Source organism: Chenopodium album, chromosome 25 (genome assembly GCF_948465745.1).
Source record: "Chenopodium album chromosome 25, dcCheAlbu1.1, whole genome shotgun sequence".
Taxonomy (NCBI): Eukaryota; Viridiplantae; Streptophyta; class Magnoliopsida; order Caryophyllales; family Amaranthaceae; genus Chenopodium; species Chenopodium album.
In genome coordinates this window covers 6,456,125-6,477,067 of record NC_137858.1, presented here as the reverse complement: position 1 = coordinate 6,477,067, position 20,943 = coordinate 6,456,125, and the positions used below count along the sequence as shown (strand labels likewise).

The 20,943-nt window shown below is 32.3% G+C and overlaps 1 protein-coding gene and 1 long non-coding RNA gene across 4 annotated transcripts; one reads left to right on the top strand and one right to left on the bottom strand.

Moving 5' to 3' along the window:
* Positions 1–3,179: 3,179 nt before the first annotated feature.
* LOC145615017 (uncharacterized) lies at positions 3,180–11,891 on the top strand. 3 transcript variants are annotated; one of them, XR_014107203.1, is made up of 6 exons: positions 3,180–3,449; positions 5,134–5,458; positions 6,654–6,813; positions 9,647–9,767; positions 9,923–10,291; positions 11,532–11,888. It is a non-coding gene; the product is annotated as an uncharacterized LOC145615017 (long non-coding RNA). The 3 variants fall into 3 exon arrangements; XR_014107205.1 differs by lacking the exon at positions 3,180–3,449 and adding an exon at positions 3,517–3,831 and having other exon boundaries at positions 11,532–11,891; XR_014107204.1 differs by lacking the exons at positions 3,180–3,449; positions 5,134–5,458 and adding an exon at positions 6,395–6,529 and having other exon boundaries at positions 11,532–11,871.
* LOC145615016 (putative ABC transporter C family member 15) lies at positions 4,026–12,143 on the bottom strand. The gene is made up of 11 exons (XM_081670096.1): positions 11,989–12,143; positions 8,120–10,473; positions 7,938–8,024; positions 7,215–7,853; positions 6,638–6,802; positions 6,248–6,542; positions 5,799–6,013; positions 5,114–5,419; positions 4,962–5,025; positions 4,642–4,881; positions 4,026–4,516 (listed from the first exon to the last, which is right to left on the bottom strand). Exons 1-11 carry the CDS (start codon positions 12,011–12,013, stop codon positions 4,395–4,397), a joined length of 4,512 nt encoding a protein of 1,503 aa, XP_081526222.1. The 5' UTR covers positions 12,014–12,143; the 3' UTR covers positions 4,026–4,394.
* Positions 12,144–20,943: the final 8,800 nt, after the last annotated feature.

Below are 20,943 nucleotides of genomic sequence, written 5' to 3'. Positions count from 1 at the left end.
AGCACGATGTTCATGTTGATTCATTATCTACATATATATTCAGTGTTTGGCTTATTAATCAGTGCTTTAAAGCTTACTTAAAGACCCTTTACCATTAGAGGGAAAGCAGTAATTCAAAAGCAACTGTTCTACAATTATATTGAACATAACTTGGTATAAAATATTATTTACATCTATAAAAGTTACAGTATGAAAGTTTTTTTTTTTTTATTACTTCGTATTAAACAGTGATTGTGTTACAAAGACAGTTTAAACAAGAACTTTTAGAGATGAAGGGAAGTATACTCTAATACAAACGTCTGGCGTTGCCGGAGTAACATAATAAAAGGAAGCAATACAATGCATTTGGCAAAACTACTCAGTTTGATCACCACAAAATAACAGAACTTAAAAGAGCAAGCAATATAATCAAAGAGAACTTACTTGCTGCAAGAAAAGAGTAGGTCATGATTTTCCCTCTCTAATTTTCAGGCCTTTTTTTGTATGTTTGCTGAAATATTTTGAATGAATTATAAATAATCCTAATTCAAAGGACTAGGGAGAAGCTCAAGAACATAGTATTGTAAGCAATATATAGTGGAAATTGGAATGAAAAAGAAACAGAGAGAAATTTTGTATGATCAAGTGGAATCCATGTGGTATATTTATTCAATAAATGGTGTGTGTTAGTGTGTAATTAACTATGACTCCGTCTTCTTTTGTTTGTTCATTTAGAAACTTAAGAGATTCAAATAAAAATATAATATGGAGTATAATACTTTGACGGTAAAATATAATCCTATGATATTGGAATTTTGTTAGTTTCGTCTTGATAGTTTAAAATTTGTAATTTATATATTTTATTATAACTCTTAATTTGAACAATTTAAATTACAAAATTTTGTTGGAAAACATGAACATTCCAAATGAAATAAGCATTTGGAGATCGACGTAACAAAGATAAAATCATATATTTAGTCATCTTAGGTGATATTTTATATCATCTTTATTTATCATGCTAATATTCTCAGGTGATTACGTTAACACAGGGATTACGTTTATATTCTTAGTTAATTAATGGTTTGTATTAAACTGTTAAAGAATAATTAGTGCGTAATTGACCTATTGTAGTCTTATTTTATTCAATATAAATGGTGCGTAATACACTAATACAAGCACTACGTAAATGGATCATTAGAGAACAAAAACTGGGTTTTGGTGGATTTCACGTGATGTAAGTAACTGTTTGTGTTTGGGGTTATATTCTTTTGTGTTTGTGTTTGGGGTATATGAAAACAAAATTGAATGTGAAATGGTTTTAAAACTATCCTATACATTACATTAAAATATAACCACTTACATTCTTTTTTGTTCTACTTATTTATTAGTTATGGTGTCAAATTAAGGGACTATTCTGATTTACAGAACTGTGTTGAACTGAACTGAACTGATTGGAGCTGAGCTAAACTGAACTGAATAGAGCTGAAATGAATTGTTTATGAGAGAAGGAAATTAGGAACTGAACTGAGCTAATTGGAATTGAACTTAACTGAAGTAAAGTAAAATGAAATTAAACTGAAGAAAATAGGCCCTAAGGAAATTTGACCGTCTATTGCAATGCATAAATTACATATTTGGTTTGTGTATATCAACAATACCCTTGATTAAAGTGGAAATTTGACCGTCTATTGCTAAGTATAAAGGTTGTCATTTTCCTAACATAAATTTTATCCTTAAAAAACACTTATAATGTATTAGAAATTATATTAGCCTTCATAGCATGTGTCCATTAAAAATTACACATTTAAATAATATTAATGTAAGTTTGTCTTACACAAGACATGTTTCTATGTTTTTGGATTTATTTGAACTTAACCTATTATACCTAATTAATCCTAATTTATATTTAACACGTGATTGGTCCTGATTTTACTTAACTTAGGGTCTGTTCTGATTTTCTGAACTGAACTGTTTATGAGAGAAGAAAATTAGAAACTGAATTGAACTGAAATTAAGCTGAAGAAAACACACCCTTTTCCACAAAACTTATTTTTGTAAGATGAAGACCGCTGAAAGAGAACATACTCCAATATTTAAACTAGCTATTTAGCATTTATATGTAGAAATAATAAAGAAAAGGATGGTACGTATTAAAAATTACATATAGGGTTAAACATTCTTAAATCATTACATGAAGGTGTATTACACGCATCAATCGCAATCCATGGTAGTTTATCTCATACCGATTAAACATGAAAGTTTCTTTGGTTAGAGGCACGTGTTTTAATGACAGAATTCGGACTCGATTTTCATAGCGTTCTCTTCTCTTGAGTTAGATTTCTCTTTATAAGTCAAGTTGTTTTTCTACAAGGTAACTCAAACTTGTGTTATGTATTTCTTATCTAGACACAACTTAAAATAGATTTCTTACCGTATTGAAAGAGATTTTTCAAGTTTGAAACAAATTATGTTTCTCAAATAGCAAAGTGGTAAATAAATGTAATTTTTTTTTTACTATGTATCGGTAAAACCGTCTTTAAACGTTAATTCAAGTAATACTGTAGTGGGTTTGCACGGAATAAGACCCTATTCACTTCACCTTATTTTTGTTGAACTTAAAATTACTCCCTCGATCTGTCCCATAATATATGACACAGTCAAACATTGCACATATGTCAATGCACTAGTTTGACTTTATTTTCATATTATTAAATATTAATGAAAATTATTTTAAAAATTACATTATGAAACTTTATATTAAAACCTATCTAACAACAAATTTTATGATAAAATATATTTTTATTATGTGAGTAAAAAATTATGGTCAAACCTAATACATGAATAGTGAAAAAAAGTCACGTCTCATGTATTATGGGACAAAGGGAGTATTTTTATTGAACTTAAATTAATTTTATTAAACTGAAATTCTTTTACTGAATTGAAATTATTTTTAATAATTTTCTATTATAGTTCATTTTTAAAGTTACTAATTTTTATCGAATTGAAATTATTTTTGGTAAACTGAATTTATTTTTACGAAACTGAAATTATTTTTACTGAATATTTCTTATAATTTGTTTTTTATGACAAGTAAATAGGCCTAAATCCTAACTTTCGAATGGAAAAAAAAAAAAAGCCAAACAAGTCAAATGAATCAAAACCGTACTAATACTACTCTCATCGCCATTTGCCATTCATGACATTTTTAGAAATTGTTTTATACACCAGGATGCACGGTGCGCCAAAGAATATTATTTCGATAATTATTGCTCATTTTATCAATTGAACAAACACATACCTTGGGAATACTGATACAACAATCAATCTGACATTTTCTCACTCACTGCCATTTTCCATCACAAATTCTCAAGAACTAATCTTCCTCAAAATTACTCATAATTTCATAAAGTCACAACCTGAAATCCCAGAAGCCCACAAATTTTCCACAATCATCAGACCAATTTTGTAAGGTAAGTTACCAATTTCTTTACAGTTAACTGAATTCGTTTCATACTTTCATTAATTCATTCATATAATTCTTTAAGTAGCTTGCCATTTTCTTGTATTACGTCCACTTAAAGCAACTAATTTGATGATTATTTTCCAAAATTACTATACCCCTGCTTTTTTCTAATGAATTATTTTAGCTATTCAATTGTGTACTAGTATCTATTAATCTATATGTTTGGAACTTTGGATAGATTTTGATGTATACATATGTTCTCTAGATTTTTAGTTTGATAATGTATTTATAAATTTAAATTATTGTATAGGATGAGATTAGGAAGTTTTCTGGGCAGCTAATGGGTTAGAGTATTGCCCTTTGATCCCTCGGTCTCGGGTTCGAGTTTGGTAACCCCTCTTTCCCCTTGTGGATTTGGTGCTAATATAAGGAGGGATTAGTTTATTTCAATGTTAAGGGAGGGAACCCAAATTTTTCATACAAATTTGATTATTTAAATGTTTGTCAAAATGGCTCATTGAGTCATTGTTACTTAAATGCAAGTTGCTTGATTAGTTGATTTATATGCTATGGTAGTATGCTGTGAGGTTTAATAGTGTAACCCTACATAGTTATTAGTTAAGTGACCGGAAGAGCTGAGTCGAAAGTGTGAGCTCTTACAATAGAGGCTCATAGAGTGTATCTTAGTACAATTTTCTAGGAATGCTATATAAGGGTAGTTAGGCACGGCGAGGGAGGCACATAATATGATGCATCACTTCTCTTGTTGCCGTCGTACTATAGATGAACACTCTAGTGCCTAGAGATGCAAGGATGGAGAACCTTGAGAGATTGTTGTATTGCATGACTGTCTGAGCAGTCTTGTTTACCTTAGGTTGCTCTTTGGTTCAATATCTTGCTAGATGTGTCGCCAACTCCATTGCTTATGCTTATTTACTTCATGGTTTCAACCTTAAAGTTTTGCTGAGTTGTTGAAAGTCTGTGATCTTGTTGAGTACTCCCTAACCAAGCGTGAGAAAAATGAATCTTCTCTCTCTAGGAGCTTTGACGGTGAATCATATTCTGCAATCCTTCCTGGTTTTGCCAAAACAAACTTTCTAATTAATTATCTTGGTAATTTTAGCCTCAAAGAATTGAACATAGCCTGATGTCAAATGAATAGAAAAATATGCATTTAAAAAAGGGGCCTTGAAATATACCATCACTGAGGACAAGGACAAGATCACTGTCAACAACTGTGTGTATTCTGTGAGCTATTGTGACAATTGTTCGTTCACTGAATTCTTGGTTAATGATTTTCTGAATTACACCATCAGTAGCAGAATCGACTGATGCAGTTGCTTCGTCTAAAACCAAGACACTGCTGTGCTTTAGTAGTGCCCTTCCTAAGCAGAACAATTGTCTCTGTCCAACACTCCAATTTTCACCATTTTCAACCACTATATATCACATACAATTAGTTAGATTATCTAGTAAGAACAATCTTACTCCATATTTCTGAAAAGTTTGATATATTCACCTGTGGATTCCAATCTTCCTTCCTTGGCCCGTACAAGGTCTCCTAATTGGCATTTGTCTAATGCCTAATAGTTGCAAAGCAATGTATTACCGATTTGTTTTCATTTCTAGGTAAGAGAAAAAAATGGTAAAGCAATTAATTAAATTATTTACCTCCCATATATCATTGTCAGAATGCTGTTGGAGTGGATCAAGGTTTATTCGAACTGTACCATCAAACATTGTTGGATCCTGTGGGATGATGCTGAGCCTTGATCTCAAGTCATGAAGACCTATCTTGCAGATATCTACATCATCAATTATAATGCTCCCCTCCCTTGGTTCCACAATGCGGAATAGAGCTTGTATAAGTGTTGATTTTCCACTGCCTGTCCTTCCTACCACACCAATCTTTTTCTTCCCAGGTAATGTGCATGTTATGTTTTTCAGGACGGAGGGAAGATGTTCAGCATAACGTATCTGCAGCATCATGAAATTGGGACTGAAATTATTATCAGAGTAATTTGTTTTCTGCTTATTAGTGTCATAAGAATTTCACTGAACTGCATTTGTTGCTCCATTTGTCTAACAAAGCTAGCATGATTGCTTATGACTCGGAGATTAAGATTTAAGTGTTGGCTTAAAGTTAGGGTGGGGAGAGAAATAAAATGTAAGAGAAAGTGGATTGAGATATAAATAGTACTCGCCTACTCATACTAAGAAAAAGCAGATAGGAGAAAATGCCATAGATGGAAAGTGCAATGTGTATTTGGGACATCCAATTAGAAACCATTCAAGTTTATGTGGGGGAGAAGAAATTTAGAATTTCAGCTTCTTAATCAAACCTGCAGCAGCTTACCTGTAAATTCTGGAAAGTGATTGTTCCAATAGTTGGCCAGTTGTTTGGTGGTCTGCAGTCGTCAATAATCATAGGTGCCTCACTATTAAGCTCTGTGTACTGAAGAACCCTTTCCACTGATATCATCTTATTTTCTGCATTGCATATATTCCATATGACTGAAGCTTGCAAAACATTCAAATTAATTCCATATGTCACTGCCAGACCTGCAATGCCTGCAAAAGATTCAAAACACATTAGGTTTCTTCAATAGTAATTGTAATTCATGCTACAGTAAGCTGTATAGAATGATAATATTCCAACGAGCAATTGAAGTAGACCTTATTACTTATTAGTCAATTATAATATGTTATATTGCCATGCATTTTAAACAGTCTTAGCCACTAGACAATACATATATAAAATATTGTATTCATTCTAGTTTTAATCATCATATCTCGAGAGCTTACTTGGATTTATAATTCCGTCTGGAAGAGACACTAACAGAACCAATGAAAATGCAAACACAAAATTAGATAATTGATTGAGTCTGAATGAAAGCCACTCCATTGCTGATACATTGTGAAACCATGGTCTTGAAAATCCATCTACTAATACAAGGTTTGCATTGATAAATCGATCCTTTTGGTCAAATGCACGTATTGTTGCTGCCCCTGAAAGTGATTCTCCAAAATGATGTAGGATTGGAGCCTTCTGTATTTCAGATAATCGTGCTAGCTCCCTTGCAGTTGGTATGTAGTATTGCTGCACGAAATATCATTATATTCATGATTGTAATTTTCTTCTATAAATCATTTTTGCAAAGATTCTTAAGTAGGTTTCAAGCACAATTTGCTTACCTTATACCAAATGCAGATTGCTGTTACTGGAATGAAGATGAGAAAGACCTCCCATGCAACCTGTGACATGACTGCAATGGTGCCGAGAAGCTGGATCGTTGAGAAAGCTGCCCAGCCCAATCTTTGTGCCATTTCCAAGTCCAATACACTTTGGTCAGATGATGCCTGCATATGAAGTAAGTGTTAAATTTAACATATGATAGCGTTTTTTTCCTTTTTAATATACAATTTCCCTTGATTGTTTTTGAAGTGTAGAAGCTGGGAAATTCTTTACCTGAAACATAAATCTCTCTAAGTTGTATTTTGTAACACAGAGGGTGGAAATGGATTAAGTAAAATGCTTAATTCATTTAGTGTTTAGAAAGTCTTTTATGCAGACATGAGTATTGTGATTAATTTATTTGATCTGACTGATAATTGACATAAATCTCAGATGATTTGAGTGCCATCTGTTTGACAGAAGTGAGAGGTAGTATGAATCTGATATGTAGATAGGGTATACTTATGAATCATATCTAGATGATTGTATTGCAAATATGGAATCACTGCAATTTAAAGTATTTAGACTAATTCTTACCCGATTCAGTATTCTTCCAGTTGGAGTTGAATCAAAAAATGACATTGGAGCTCGTAATACACTGTGTAGCATATTCTCAAAGAGTTTTTGTGCAGTAGAAAGGCCGGCATATGCTAATACTGATGCCCGTACTAAGACACAAAGTGAGCTTATGATAGAAAGAAGGGCATATACAAGTAAGACATAGTCCATCTCAGCTATAGGTGCTGCATCACCTGAAGTTGGACAAGCCCATGCCATCCAGTAATTACTTGCTATTTGTAACACTTGAAATGATGACTGGGCTAAAACTATCACCGGAACCAAAATACCACGTTTCACTATGGTAAGATAAGCCCAATATACTTCCTTCCCAATACTTCCTTTCTCTCTTTCTTCATCTTGTATCAACCTCCCTTCCTTCTCTTTCATTTCAGGAGAAAGTTTTTCCTCTTCTTCATCCCTTGTTTGAATTTGTTCAGCACTTGATTGGACATTTTGTGGTAAAGAACTTTTAGAAGTTCTATCAGAAGCACCTTCAACTTTTAGAACAGAATCTAGAGCTTGACTATGCGCTCCAACCAGAACTTCAAACCCAATATTCTGCTTCAAAAGTTCCTTAAAAGTCCCTGCTTCTGATATTTTTCCATCTTGCATAACCTGTTTATAAGAAGTTCCCTCATGAATTGATGTATCTAGCTAAGATAGTGCATAAAACATTGCTGTGAATTTGTGATTACATACCAGAATGAGGTCTGCTGCTGGTAGAAATTCGACTTGGTGGGTCACATAAAAGATTGTCTTGTCTCCGAGAACCTCCATCAGACATTCCTGTTTATTGGAAATCAGAACATTGTAAGAGAATGAACTATGTAAGACTCAGAATTTAATTTGACATTTAAGTCTAACGAGTTACAAGTGCTTACCTGAAATAGTTGTGTGCCTGTATGTGCATCAACTGCACTAAAAGGATCATCAAGCAAATATATATCTGCGTCCTGGTATACTGCACGAGCAATTTGTATCCTTTGTTTCTGGCCTCCACTCATATTAATACCTCTTTCTCCGATTTCTGTTAAGTCACCTTGTGGGAAAAGTTCAAAATCTTTCAATAAAGCACATGCTTTAACTGTTCTATCATACTTGGCTGCATCATAAGGGCTCCCAAAGAGTATGTTCTCTTTAATATTTCCTGTCAGTATCCACGGGGTTTGAGGAACATAAGCCTTAGAACCGCTAATCTTCACAGTCCCGGAGATCTTAGGAATTTCTCCAATTAAGCCAGAAAGCAAACTGGATTTTCCTGATCCCACAGTTCCACATATTGCCACTTTCATTCCCCTTGTGACCTGTAAGTTTATTTTATCTAAGGTGGGTATTCCTGAATTAGGATCCCAGCTGAATTCCCCCCCTTCTATGTCTATGGCATAGGGTGTATTATCTTTTGAAACAAACTCAACTGCATCTTGCTGAATTTCTTCTCCTTGGAGGTAAGAAGAAACCCTATCAGCCGATACTTTAGCTTGTGCTACAACGTTGAGTAAGTCTGGCAGACTAAATATGGGATCCTGCAACATACGAAAGGTTGCTAATGCAGATAGTACACTACCTGCTGTGAGCGGAATTCCCATTAGAAGACAAGCTCCAAAAGTTATTATAGAAATAAAGGTAGGTGAGCCCCAGAAAATGAAGGCTCCAACAGCCCCTAGTCTTAATGACTTCCATATCCAAGAAGACTCTATATTTCTTAAACTTTCTAACTTATGTCGAAACTGGTTGTCCCATGCTTGAAGTTTTATCGACTTCATGTTACGTAGGATTTCTGAGGTGGCTTTCATCCGAGCATCTTTAGCATCCATGATCTGTGACTGGTATTTTTTCTGCGTTCTTGTTAGAGGTATATTGCAAGACATAACGACTAAAGTGGCAGCTAATCCTGCAAGTGACCCCAAACCTAGACTTGTATGCAGAACATAGATTGCTAACGATATCTGTACCGGTAACATCCATAGTGTATTTACATACCATACAAAATCTGAGATTCTTTGAACATCTACACTCATGTAGTTCATTATCTCTCCGCTGGTGTGACTCTGTCTTGCTTGACATGACAACATCAAGCCTTTTCGATATATCTGAGATATCATAGCAGCTCTGAGGCGGAGCCCTAATTGACGAGCCCCAAAGATCCATTGCCTTTGTGCAGTTGTTTCAACCACTTTGGCCCCTAGAAATCCAAGAGCAAGGAGGTAGCCAGTTTTTAGGCTGCTGTGTTTCTTTTCACTGAGGAAAACCACAAAATCGTTGATTAGATACGGACCAACATATGAAGCAAATGCACTTATTACTGCAAACAAGGCATTTACAGCTGCTTTTTTCCATGCTAATCGGAAAATTGCCTTATACACTGATGTGCTATTCGTGATTCCTTCTTCCTGTTTGGCTTGTTTTAGGTTTTCATCGAAGCAATGAGAGAGAAACGCAGCAGAGTCTTTCACATCAACCTCTGGGATCTCATCCTGCTCAAGTGGCTTCTTTTTTCCAATGACAAACAATGGATTGAGCCATGAGAAGGTAACAAGATCCAGAAGAGTTGCTTTGCTGTAAAGTGACTCGACTTTTCCTTTAAATTTTTTTCCAGTTTCTCCATTGAGAAGTGGTTCTGTCAAATTGTTTCTTGCATTCTCATGCGCTATTTTCATCTTCCCTTGAATGGAAATTACCAACAGGCTGACTGATGCAAAAAACCCGAGAAAATCTGCATACTCTTGGATCCTAAGCTGCCCATGATTGTCCATTACAAAATTGAAAGCAACGGCAACATGACAAGCTGTGATCAAGAAGCTGCAAACCCACCAGAATCTTAGAATTCCGGGGAAAATGAGGTAATTCTTGGTTAAAGTCCTGCACAATACAATTATCGTGATTATCCATGATATAACCTGCAAGATTTCAGCTGAGAGAGCAGGAAGATAGTGATCACACGAAATCTTGTTTCCCTTTACCAACAAGCATAAAGAAGTCAAGTGCACACTCAAAAGCAAAGTGGAAGAAACAACGCTGATTTTCGAGCAAAGGCTTAATCTTGCATTATCAGGGTACATTTCTGCATCTTTTTCTGTTGCTTTTGTAGTGAACATGTGTACTGCATATGCCATTTTTCTGATGAAGTATAACAGTAGAATCCCATAGAACCCCAGCAGGAAAAATACGCTGATCTCTTCCCACAAGCAGGGAGACTTCAGCTGTTCCCATGCTGTTGGTTTCAATAGCTTTATATCTGCCATACGAAACAAAAACAATTCGATGTTTATACTTGAAAAATACAATTTGAAAACCAGCTTAATTGCCTGAGTTAGTAGAACAACTTAAGTTGTAGTAATAGACTGATCATGAGTTCACAGATTGACTACTATATACGGTGCACGTTATGGCATCGACTATGTGTACAATGCCATAATACTCCCTCCGTTCCACACTAAGCTTATTTATTTAATCTTATATGTCACTTAACACATCTGCACACTATTATTTGTCAATTTTGATGCCAATATAATTTATTTTTCTTAGTTTGTATGGTTGATAGTAGTTTTCAGACCGAACATTTTGTCTCCAAGTCCTAACTCAACTAAACTTTCAACCCCGATGAAACCACAAGCTTAGCATCTATTGTGATTAAGATGAAATTATAACCTCATCTCCAAGAAATTTTCTGTGTCAACTGTTAATCAAACAGGCAATATAGCTATAACTTTGTCACCAAACAACTTGATTGCTTAAAAACGAAGCCTTGGATCGACTACCTCTGTCCCTAACTAGTTGTCGATTAGGTTAGTAGTTCAGCTAGCACTATCGACATGCTATCAACGTGACAATTGATTGCAGATTGAGGGGAGTTATTTTATTTGATACCTTTTTCATTGTCTTTTGATGTTAAAAATTGTACTCCCTCCGTCCCTTAATACAATGCCTCTTTCTCTTTATTATGTGAGGAATAAATGCTCAAAAGAGGCATTGTATTAAGGGACGGAGGAGTAACATATAGCCTACGGCAGAAGTAGTGATTAAATTGTTCATAAAAGATAGTAATAAAGATGGCAAGAGATGCTTTTTGTATATAACTTGATAAACGATAATAAAGTAGACTGCTACTTTAATATTGTAGAGCCATTTTTAGTAGGAAAGCTTATCATGTTTTTAATAGTGTGATACTAGAATTAATGTTGATGGAAAGTATTGCTTTTGTTCTTCTTAGTTATGTTTGTTCCTTCTGTTCCATTACATTTACCCGAAATACTCTTAGATTACTTCAAAATGATCGACTTTTGTTTATTTCAGGCTATTAAACATGTCGTTACTTCTTGCTGTTATAGTGTTATACATGAATAATGTTACCTCATCACATAGCGCGAAGCCAAGAATATGAAGAGCAGTACTCCCAACTTCAAGCAATGTACAAGAGATGAAGTTTTAAAAAATCTTTAAAATGTTTTAACCAAACTGTAAACGGGGTACAAATTATGATATACATGTATCCGTCCATCCATATTCCATATCATAATTTTGTTTTCAGGCCTTATTCATCGTCTTTATTTCTATATTAGCTTCATCATCGGCGTGTTAAACCTTACTTTAAACCATTAAACATGAAACAAAAAGCATTAACCTAGCTAAGTTGGTTCTACCATTATGTTTAACGTACAACAAATAGGAAACAGTATAATGCATTTAGCAGAACTATCAAAAAACACAACATAAAAACAACAATCAACATACTAATTTAAAGAGAACTTACTTGCTGCAAGAAAAGAATAGGGCATGATTTTCCACCTCCAATTTTCAGCCCTTTTTTTGTGTTTTTGTTGAATGTATGTGAATAAATAGTCCTAATACAAAGGACTACAAAGAAACTCAAAAGCATAGTATTGCAGGCAATATATAGTGGAGAAAAACAGAGAAATCTATCTGATCAAGTGGGACCCACATGTAAATTATAAAATATTTGTTGGGTGCTAAACTGTTAATTAATAATTAGTGTGTAATTAACTTTTTGTTGGCTTAAACAGGGTTTTATACTTTTATTAGAGAACAATTACTGGGTTTTGAAGAATTTCACGTGATGCAAGTAAGGTTAAAATTGCAGGGATTTGTCTTTTTTGGATTTTAGGGGTATTAGGGCATTTGTTTGTGTTTGTGGTTTTATGAAAATAAAAAGATTATGAAATGAATTTTTTTTTTTTTTTTTTCTTCTAGGAGATTATAATTGAGAGATAGAAAATATTCCAAATAGTGAATTTAGGGTAGGCCTCAACAACCCCTAGTATTTTGGCTGTGTTGATTTTTTTGGGTTTTTGACGAGTTCTAAATGATAGGGCTTTAAAAGGAGAGAAATTCACAAATTACAATGGGATTATTCTTTAAAAGGAGAGTAATTAACAAATTACAATGGGATTATTCAATATCAATGGTATAAAAGTGTGAAATTATTAATCAAGAAAATACAAATGGTATTCGTTTGGCCATAAATTAGCGATTATATAAATTAGCGATTATATTAGTCAATGGGATATTGAAAAATCGCTGAACCTTTGATGATCCAAGGCACAATAGTCTATAATATTTAATTTTTCTTGAGGCAATTCACTACTTCCGAATTCTATTTGTGCTAACAACATAATAAACCTCTCAATATCTTTAAGGAATTGATTTTTGTTCTTTTCCAATGTTTTGATCATAAATTTACTTGTCTTTCTAATTGCTCTAAGCGTTTACCTTTAGCATGTGCCTTGACTAACTTGCCCTCTTAAACTTTTTTTTTTAAAAAAAATTGATGTTGTTCTTTTGGAATATCAAGAACCATTGATTTTATTTTCCTTTTTATTACAAAAGGTTAACGATTTGTAAAAAACTTGAATGTGCATTTTAGTTTCTTCTCAAATTCGGGAAATAGAGGGTATCTTTTAAAGAGTTGTAAGTTGTAACCTTATGGATGTCTATTTATATAGCGTGTTACACATTTAACTATAAACCATTTCAATTACTTTATTTTCACTTATTTTAGAAATAAATTAAATATGAAGTAATAACATGAATTAAATAAGTTTGAACATATTATATAAGGCCAGATGAAAATCAATTAAATAGAACGCATATTAGAATTTTTACAGTGATTTGTGATAATTTTCAGCCACAATAGAATCCTCCGAAGTACAAATGAATGAATGATCCCCTAAATGGACCATATACCAAAAAGAAAGGAAAATGGAGGAAAAAAGAAAGTGATCAATTTGGTTTTGATGGTTTAGAATGAAAGCAAAAGTCCCTTTCAAGTTTTGAGGCTTTCCAGGCCATTAAACAAAGATCTTGCCAAAGTAAAAGAAGTGATCCCCAAATGGCATTTGCCCACCCATTTTAGCAAGGTGTTTCCCACTCTAGGGATACCAACATACATCATAATTATAGTAGTGGTGTCAACATTATACATTAGGGAGTATAATGCTTAATTGTTTCCTTGAGTATGTTTGCTCCACACATATAAGTGATAACCCACCTATGCTTCTATGTTCGGGCCTATTTCCGTTTATGTTTTGAGTGTATTATGTCAACTTCTTAGATGTCTCTCATTTTGTGTATGTAGCTAACACATTATAAGTGAACCACGTAAATACGTATGTTATGGTTTGATGTCCATGAATCTTTCTCGCATCTATTTTAACACCAGTATATAAAGAGAACATTTCTGATTTATAAATTAATATCATGATATTGTTTCACCAACAAGTTCAAAAGGCCAAAAGTTGCTAGCCAAACAGCTTTATAAGCGGCTATGGAAAAGCTTATAAAATGGCATAGATCATCAATCAACTTAATTATAAGCGGCTATGTTGGTAAAGTTGTCAATAAAGTTAGTGGTTCTACTAGAGTGTGAGTTGCGGAGTGTCCTTTTGTTGTTCAGGCCATTGTACGTATTTGTAAATTGTTGTAAATCATTTATTAATAATTGATCACCCAAAAGGCTAAAACAATTAAAAATTAGATGGAGTTTTTTTTTTATTTTTTAATGACAAGACGAACTAAAAAAGAACTACTGAAAAGAACAAAAACAACTAAAAGGACCAGAACAAAAAACGACGACGGCGAGCCTGAATAGTCAACCAATGAGCCGGAGCCACCCACTGACGAGGAACCTTCCGAACTTCACAAGCTGAGAACCTAAGAATGATATCCCTAATGTCCGGAATCAACCAGATGCAAGAAATATCTCGACCTCCTTTATCTTGAAGAAGAGAAAATAAAGTCGAGCAGTAGCCACAATAAAAAGTGAAAAAAGAATGAGAATTGGACTAGTTACAAGTATTAAATAGATTTCATCTTGAAACTAATTGGTAACAGAATGAGCTATTTAAAAAGATGGGTCGATCCAATCTAATTCTCCAAATTATTCTTCCCTTGAGTCCCGAGTGGCCGAGTGTTCTTAAATTTGAAAGCAAATGATCACTTTTTAACTTCCAGTTTCCCACTCTGTTGATGAATTTGTTATCTTTGTCTTTTGCTCTTATAAAAGTCCTGCACATTAGTGGCTCTCTGTTTTTCCAATTCACCATTTTGGGTGAAAAAGTTGACTGGACATTAATTTGGAGTATTGGTTATATTTAATACAATAACTAGTGTATAGCCCGGGCGATGCCCCGGATCTATACGTTAAATATTCTCTACTTTGTATTATAGTTTTCATGTATTATACTAATCTTAAATACTTTTTTTAAAAAAAATAAACTTAAATACTTTTATTATAGATTTATTTGAAGAAAATAATTTGTACAAAAAAAAAAAAAAAATCATGTCATACACTAACTATATTTAGGAAGAATAAATAAACTAAAGTGTTCAATAGCAAAGATGGTATGCCTTCTAATTTATTTTCTAATGACCCGAGTTCAATCCTTGATAAAAACATTTTTTAATTGACATGTATCAATTCTTCCGTTTAATATATAGTATAGATAGATATTCCTCGTACTATTTACATACACCACTTTAACTAATGTAAATATAGTCATAACTCATAAGCATACACTGTACTTATTAAAATGATCTAAAAGTATAGTTTCCCAAACTATCAACTATTAATAATTATACTTAGCTTATTGATAACTGAATATAAAGTACTACAAATAGCATTAGTCAAGATTCCGCATTGACATAATTGTTAGTCAAAATGGGGCATATTAAAAAAAAAAAAAAAAAAAAAAAAAAAGAGAGAATTGTATTTAAGCAGGTTAAATGAGTTCAGTTTAGATAAATATGAACCTGACTCAAAAAGTTTTACAGGCTAGGTGGAATAGCTTCAAGTTGAGGTTTCCAATATTATTAGCACAACGACCTAACTCTTTTATGTTTGAGGTCGGGTTTGAGTTAACCTCATTATTAAAGCTTGTTGAAAATTACAACCAATTTTGTTTGTTTTGAGTTAAATTCAAGTTAGATTTTTGAGTCTCGTTAGGTCTTTTTTGAAATTGGAAAACCTAATAATTCGTTCGAGTTAAGAACCAGGCATAATCATTACCTCGTCGTGTACATGTCGTAAAGATTGCATTATTGTACAATCAAGGTGAATCTTGAGATGATTGGGTAAAAAACCTAAGGCAACTAGCTACTTTTAATAATGATCATTTACGCTTTTGGGAAGATCATATGTGGAGCGGCTTTCTAATTGAACAAATAGTTGCGGAAACCTAAGGCAATGAGCACCCGAGTATATAAAAGACTTTAATTGATGATGAAATATCAATAGTACTTTTCTTTATATATATTGGAAAGACATTGCTAACTTTTGTAGTGCTTGGCAAAGTAAAGGAAAACATGATAATAGGCATCAACTTTACTTTTGAGGTAATTTTCTTATTGTTATAAAGCTACTAAAATTAACGTTTAAAATAATTATTGTGTTATAAAATAAGAAGAAATATGAGAGAGATTGACGGAGAATTAAGATGTGTATTTCATTCCATATGATAAGGTATATATATATACATACATACAATATAGGTAGGGCTTGATTGGATAAGAATATAAACCCTATCTAGATTGTTCCAGAATGATACAAAAGAGGATAATGGTCATCCACACGATATTTCATAACACTCCCCCTTGGATGTCCATTATCGAAGACTGTGCCTCGTTAAAACCTTATTAGGAAAAACCCTATGGGATAAAAACCTAATGAAGGAAAAAGAGTACAACATTCTTCGTAATACGCTCGATATGCTGTCTCATTAAAACCTTACCAGGAAAACCCAATGTGGGACAAAACCATGGTCAAGGGAAAAAGAATGCAGCGCGTATTTTCTCCCCCTGATGAATACATAACTTGAGATCTTCTAGTGCCGCAACATTGTATCCAATATGTTTGCATATCTTCTCATATGTAGTAAGTAAAATATCATTAGTTGATCTTCAATTCTCTTAAGCTGAAGTTGCATCTTCAATTCTTTAAGTCTTCTCATGAACATGTGAAGTGTCTTCTTTTCACCATATATGTGTTTATCTCTAATATCATTATTTCAAATCTCGATCTGTTTTAGTAGTTGCTTTAAAATTAAACTAATACGATTATGACTTCTTCTGGAAGTCGTTAATGATAGAAATAGATGATCACTATTTGATCAAACTTCATTAATAATAATTTGATGACAAAACTTGATATCATTAATGCCATTCTTCAATTTCATATGAATTAATATAACACATGTAATTATATACATTTATCATGGTTCTTCTAGACCATAATAAAATAGTTTCACACATAAGTATCTCATTGATATTCTTTAGAATATTCATAATTGACATGATAGTTCTTTTGCAAACACAAATAGTAATTCTCACTAACTTTCATATGCTCAATCTTCAGGTTGAGATGTCAGTAGTGACATTGACTTATCAAGAGTTTGATAATAATTGAATTGCAATATTCAAGATATAAACTTTGCAGGGCTGAATTTTTAAATACGTCATACATAAGTTCTTCAGGAACTCTTCTTACGTGATTCATAACATGGTATTCAATCAACGTCATCAATATTTTAATCACAAGTATAAGCCCATTGGAACATAAGTATTTCTTTCTAATATTCCATCAGAGTTGTAAATATGTCTTACTATACTTTGAATGAACATTGACATACACCACAATTATTATATAGAAATTAATTAAAGCATGCAATATGAGATATAAAAATATGATAACATAATTAACAAATTATACAATGAGTAATGCATTTACAACTTTGAACATATGTAATGAATAATCCAATAACCTAAGACTCACACATGCATATATATGAATATAAATAAGACTCGAAATAATGCAAGACACTGTACAGTGTGGATTTTAAAAATCCATATTTCTTTGGACTTCTGGTCCATGATAAACTTTTATTATTATCATTATGTCGACATTAAAATGGACATATATTCCAGATCCCTTATTCACTAGTCCATTATATCATGCATATGCATTATTTATCGGTTCTATCATATACCGGTATCATCGTATAATTCCTCAAGGTACAATTTTAATTTGCATGCTATTTTTGACAATGATATCTGAAAACATTTTTCATTGGTACCATCATAATTTTTCTTACATCATAGGCCATCTTTTGTAATAATTCAGATATTTATACCACTTTTAGGGTATTTCATACACTATGGTATTTATATACTATTACACTATTAGTGTTAACTGCACTATCTTGCCATATATCATATATATATATTAGACATATCTTTATTTTGGAACCGATCATACAACCTACACTTCAGGTGTAGTGATTCAAGTATAATTGGCAAGATTTTATCTCAATGTATACACATAATTAATATGACCAAAATGTATCTTCAACGCTATGCAACATGAGTCATAACTAAATACAAATCAAATCATAAATGTGCAACATATCTTGATAATATGTAGACAATAGTTGGCATATAACTTTTCAAACTTACATTACAGGGATCATCGAGTTTTTAATTTTTGCCAACTTATGCTAACCCTTCTCCCTCTAAGTTGGTAAAATAACTCATATATAGGGGCATTAAAATTCTTGACCAACTTAGTATATAAATTTGCAAAATAATTCATTTCATTGGGAAGATCACATTCAATAAAATTTATCTCTTCTGGAGAATATTATCCATGGAGGGAGAGTATATGGTGCATTTGTTCATCATTTCTTAAATTTATTCTTGTGCTGACTGATAATAGTCCCAAAATATAGTCACTTGTATGTAATTCACTAGACAATGATCTTCTGGATCATCAAAAGACTTTAATAATGAGATATTAGTTACTCAAAATTTTAACGTACAAGTAGCCTTAGTGAGCTTCAGTCACCTAATACAGTGAGCTTCTACTTACCTAAAATTGTACAAAATATAAACTATTCTGGTGAACTTTTGGCCACCCATTACATATGCCCATACAAAGTTGCTATCCTAGAAACTTATAAATATATATGTACAATCTCTTGAAGTGTTTCGTCAAAATAAACTAAAAATTCACTATTCAAATATATCTCAATCTCAATGTTATGTCTTGCCATTCAATTCATTTCATATACTACGTATCTAACATTGAGAGAGTGTCAGCACATTATTTCTTTCATATGAAACTTCAGGTTTTCATAACGGGAATTTATTAAACCCCAGATGACCTACTTATTTATTATCACATCCAATTACTTTTCCTTTAGTATTTTAATTATGGTCAGTTTTATAATATTGGCATGGTGATCACCTTATTAGAGATACTTTATGCATGGCCATGAATATGATGTGATATAAGTACACCAATGTGTTTCTTTCTACAATTGGCAAGACAATTAACTAATACTCATACTCCACTAGAGCATTGATTGTAATCTTGATACATGCTAACCTTGTTGGACAACATTTTATACTCTTCTGGAGTACTTTATATAATCATCATATTACATTTATTGTATTAAAAGTGATCTCTTCAGGAGATACATAAAATGTGTCACTTTCAAATTTACATTGTCAATTAGTGCTTCTTTCCTCTTCTAAAGATTCTTATCATTGTAACCTTTTGCATTACCACACTTCAGGTGTGCTAGTTCAATAGCAACTGATCTTGTCCACCTAGGACATCAACTTAATATGTACATTTATAGCTATTTTATAGGTAATGACATTTATTCATATCCATCTTCAGGATGGTTATATCATGCTACATATTTTATTATCATGTGGCCAACTCTATTGAATAAATTATTGATGTTTAGGCTAGTGTATGTACCAAACTAACCATTAACATATTTAATTATTCATGTGCAAGGATTACATAAAAAACAGTGGAATAAACACTATCTCCCCCTAATCCTTGCATATGGGGGTATAAAACTAGTCCAACAATCTTTAAATCCATCTTCTTCTCAAGCCATAAATTCTTTTAGCAATGCATGTATCAAACAAAGCAAAGTTATTATTTTCCTCGTGCCCAATTATATTAATCATATTAATCACTTATAAGTATGGGCATAATAAAAATACATTTAAATAAGTTGCTCACAAGTAATGTCGTGGATTAATATATTTGAACTCATAATACTATTTCTTGCTCAATTAGCTAATATATGTAATTGTTTCCGTAATTCTCATAAATTTTCAATGAATTATATCAAAATAACATCATGCAAACATGCTAACATAAGAAATAATTTAATCCTATAAATTCTCATTCACTACTGGTAATGAGTAAATCTAGTAATATATAAAATCATTAATTTCATCCCAGAGTTGGAAAGAGATTATGACATCATGCAAATATTAGCAATCATACATATAAGAAATAATATAATGCTACGTATCATTAACCAATCATACTCATAAATATTAGTTCTTGAATATGACGTAAATATTTTTAAACCTATTATTCATGAGGTCAATGAAATTATAGCGTCATTCAAGTGTAAGTAATATCACTCATAAAAGTAAAAATAATATTTCAATCATAGTTAAAGACTTCAATGTGTTACCATAAAAATATTCTATGATGTTTAATCCATACTCAATATTTTCTCTGCTTTTTATATTCCACTTCACTGTCTATAGATACAAGTGATAGCAAAATAAAGTGTAATCTATCCTTGATTCAAGCCAAGGATCACGTGTGCGTAATCAGAGTACTCTTAATTTACATAAATTCCACCTAGTTATCTCCTAGAATTACGTATACAAATTTTATCAAAAACTCCTAATACGGTGAAGTATATCCTCTAATTTTGGGATATAAGATTCGTAACAATACTCCATAATGAATCAAAACTAATTTAAATTTTCTTAGCATTCAACCAATGTAAAACACATGCCATCTACAATACGTAGTATAAGATATAAACATATCATGAAAAAAATACTATAAATAAAGACTTAGGATCTAGTTTAGATAAATATATTTATAATAAATTGTCATGATGATGAGTAATAGATAATCTTATATTATTGATACTAAACATATCATATAAACATAACAAAATCACGTGATAAAGCTATATAAGTTTGACAATCCCAACATCAGCAAATAAATCATAAATTAGAAAAAATATAATAGCAAAATTCATTTATTATACTTTACATAAAACCAAGAAGTAACCAAATTAAACTTTTCCGAGAAAACTAGGTTATTCTTAAAGTGTACCACAATCGAGGAGATAACTGATCCAACTAA

Bases quoted from the DNA above. Each gene is read 5' to 3' on its own strand.
- LOC145615016 (XM_081670096.1), bottom strand. From the start codon at position 12,013: ATGCCCTATTCTTTTCTTGCAGCAA. The intron at 7,854-7,937 runs GTATGTAATCAC...TCTTATAAACAG, and splicing joins CAGCAGCAGACCTCATTCTG to GTTATGCAAGATGGAAAAAT. The intron at 4,882-4,961 runs GTGAATATATCA...TGTGATATATAG, and splicing joins AGGAAGATTGGAATCCACAG to TGGTTGAAAATGGTGAAAAT.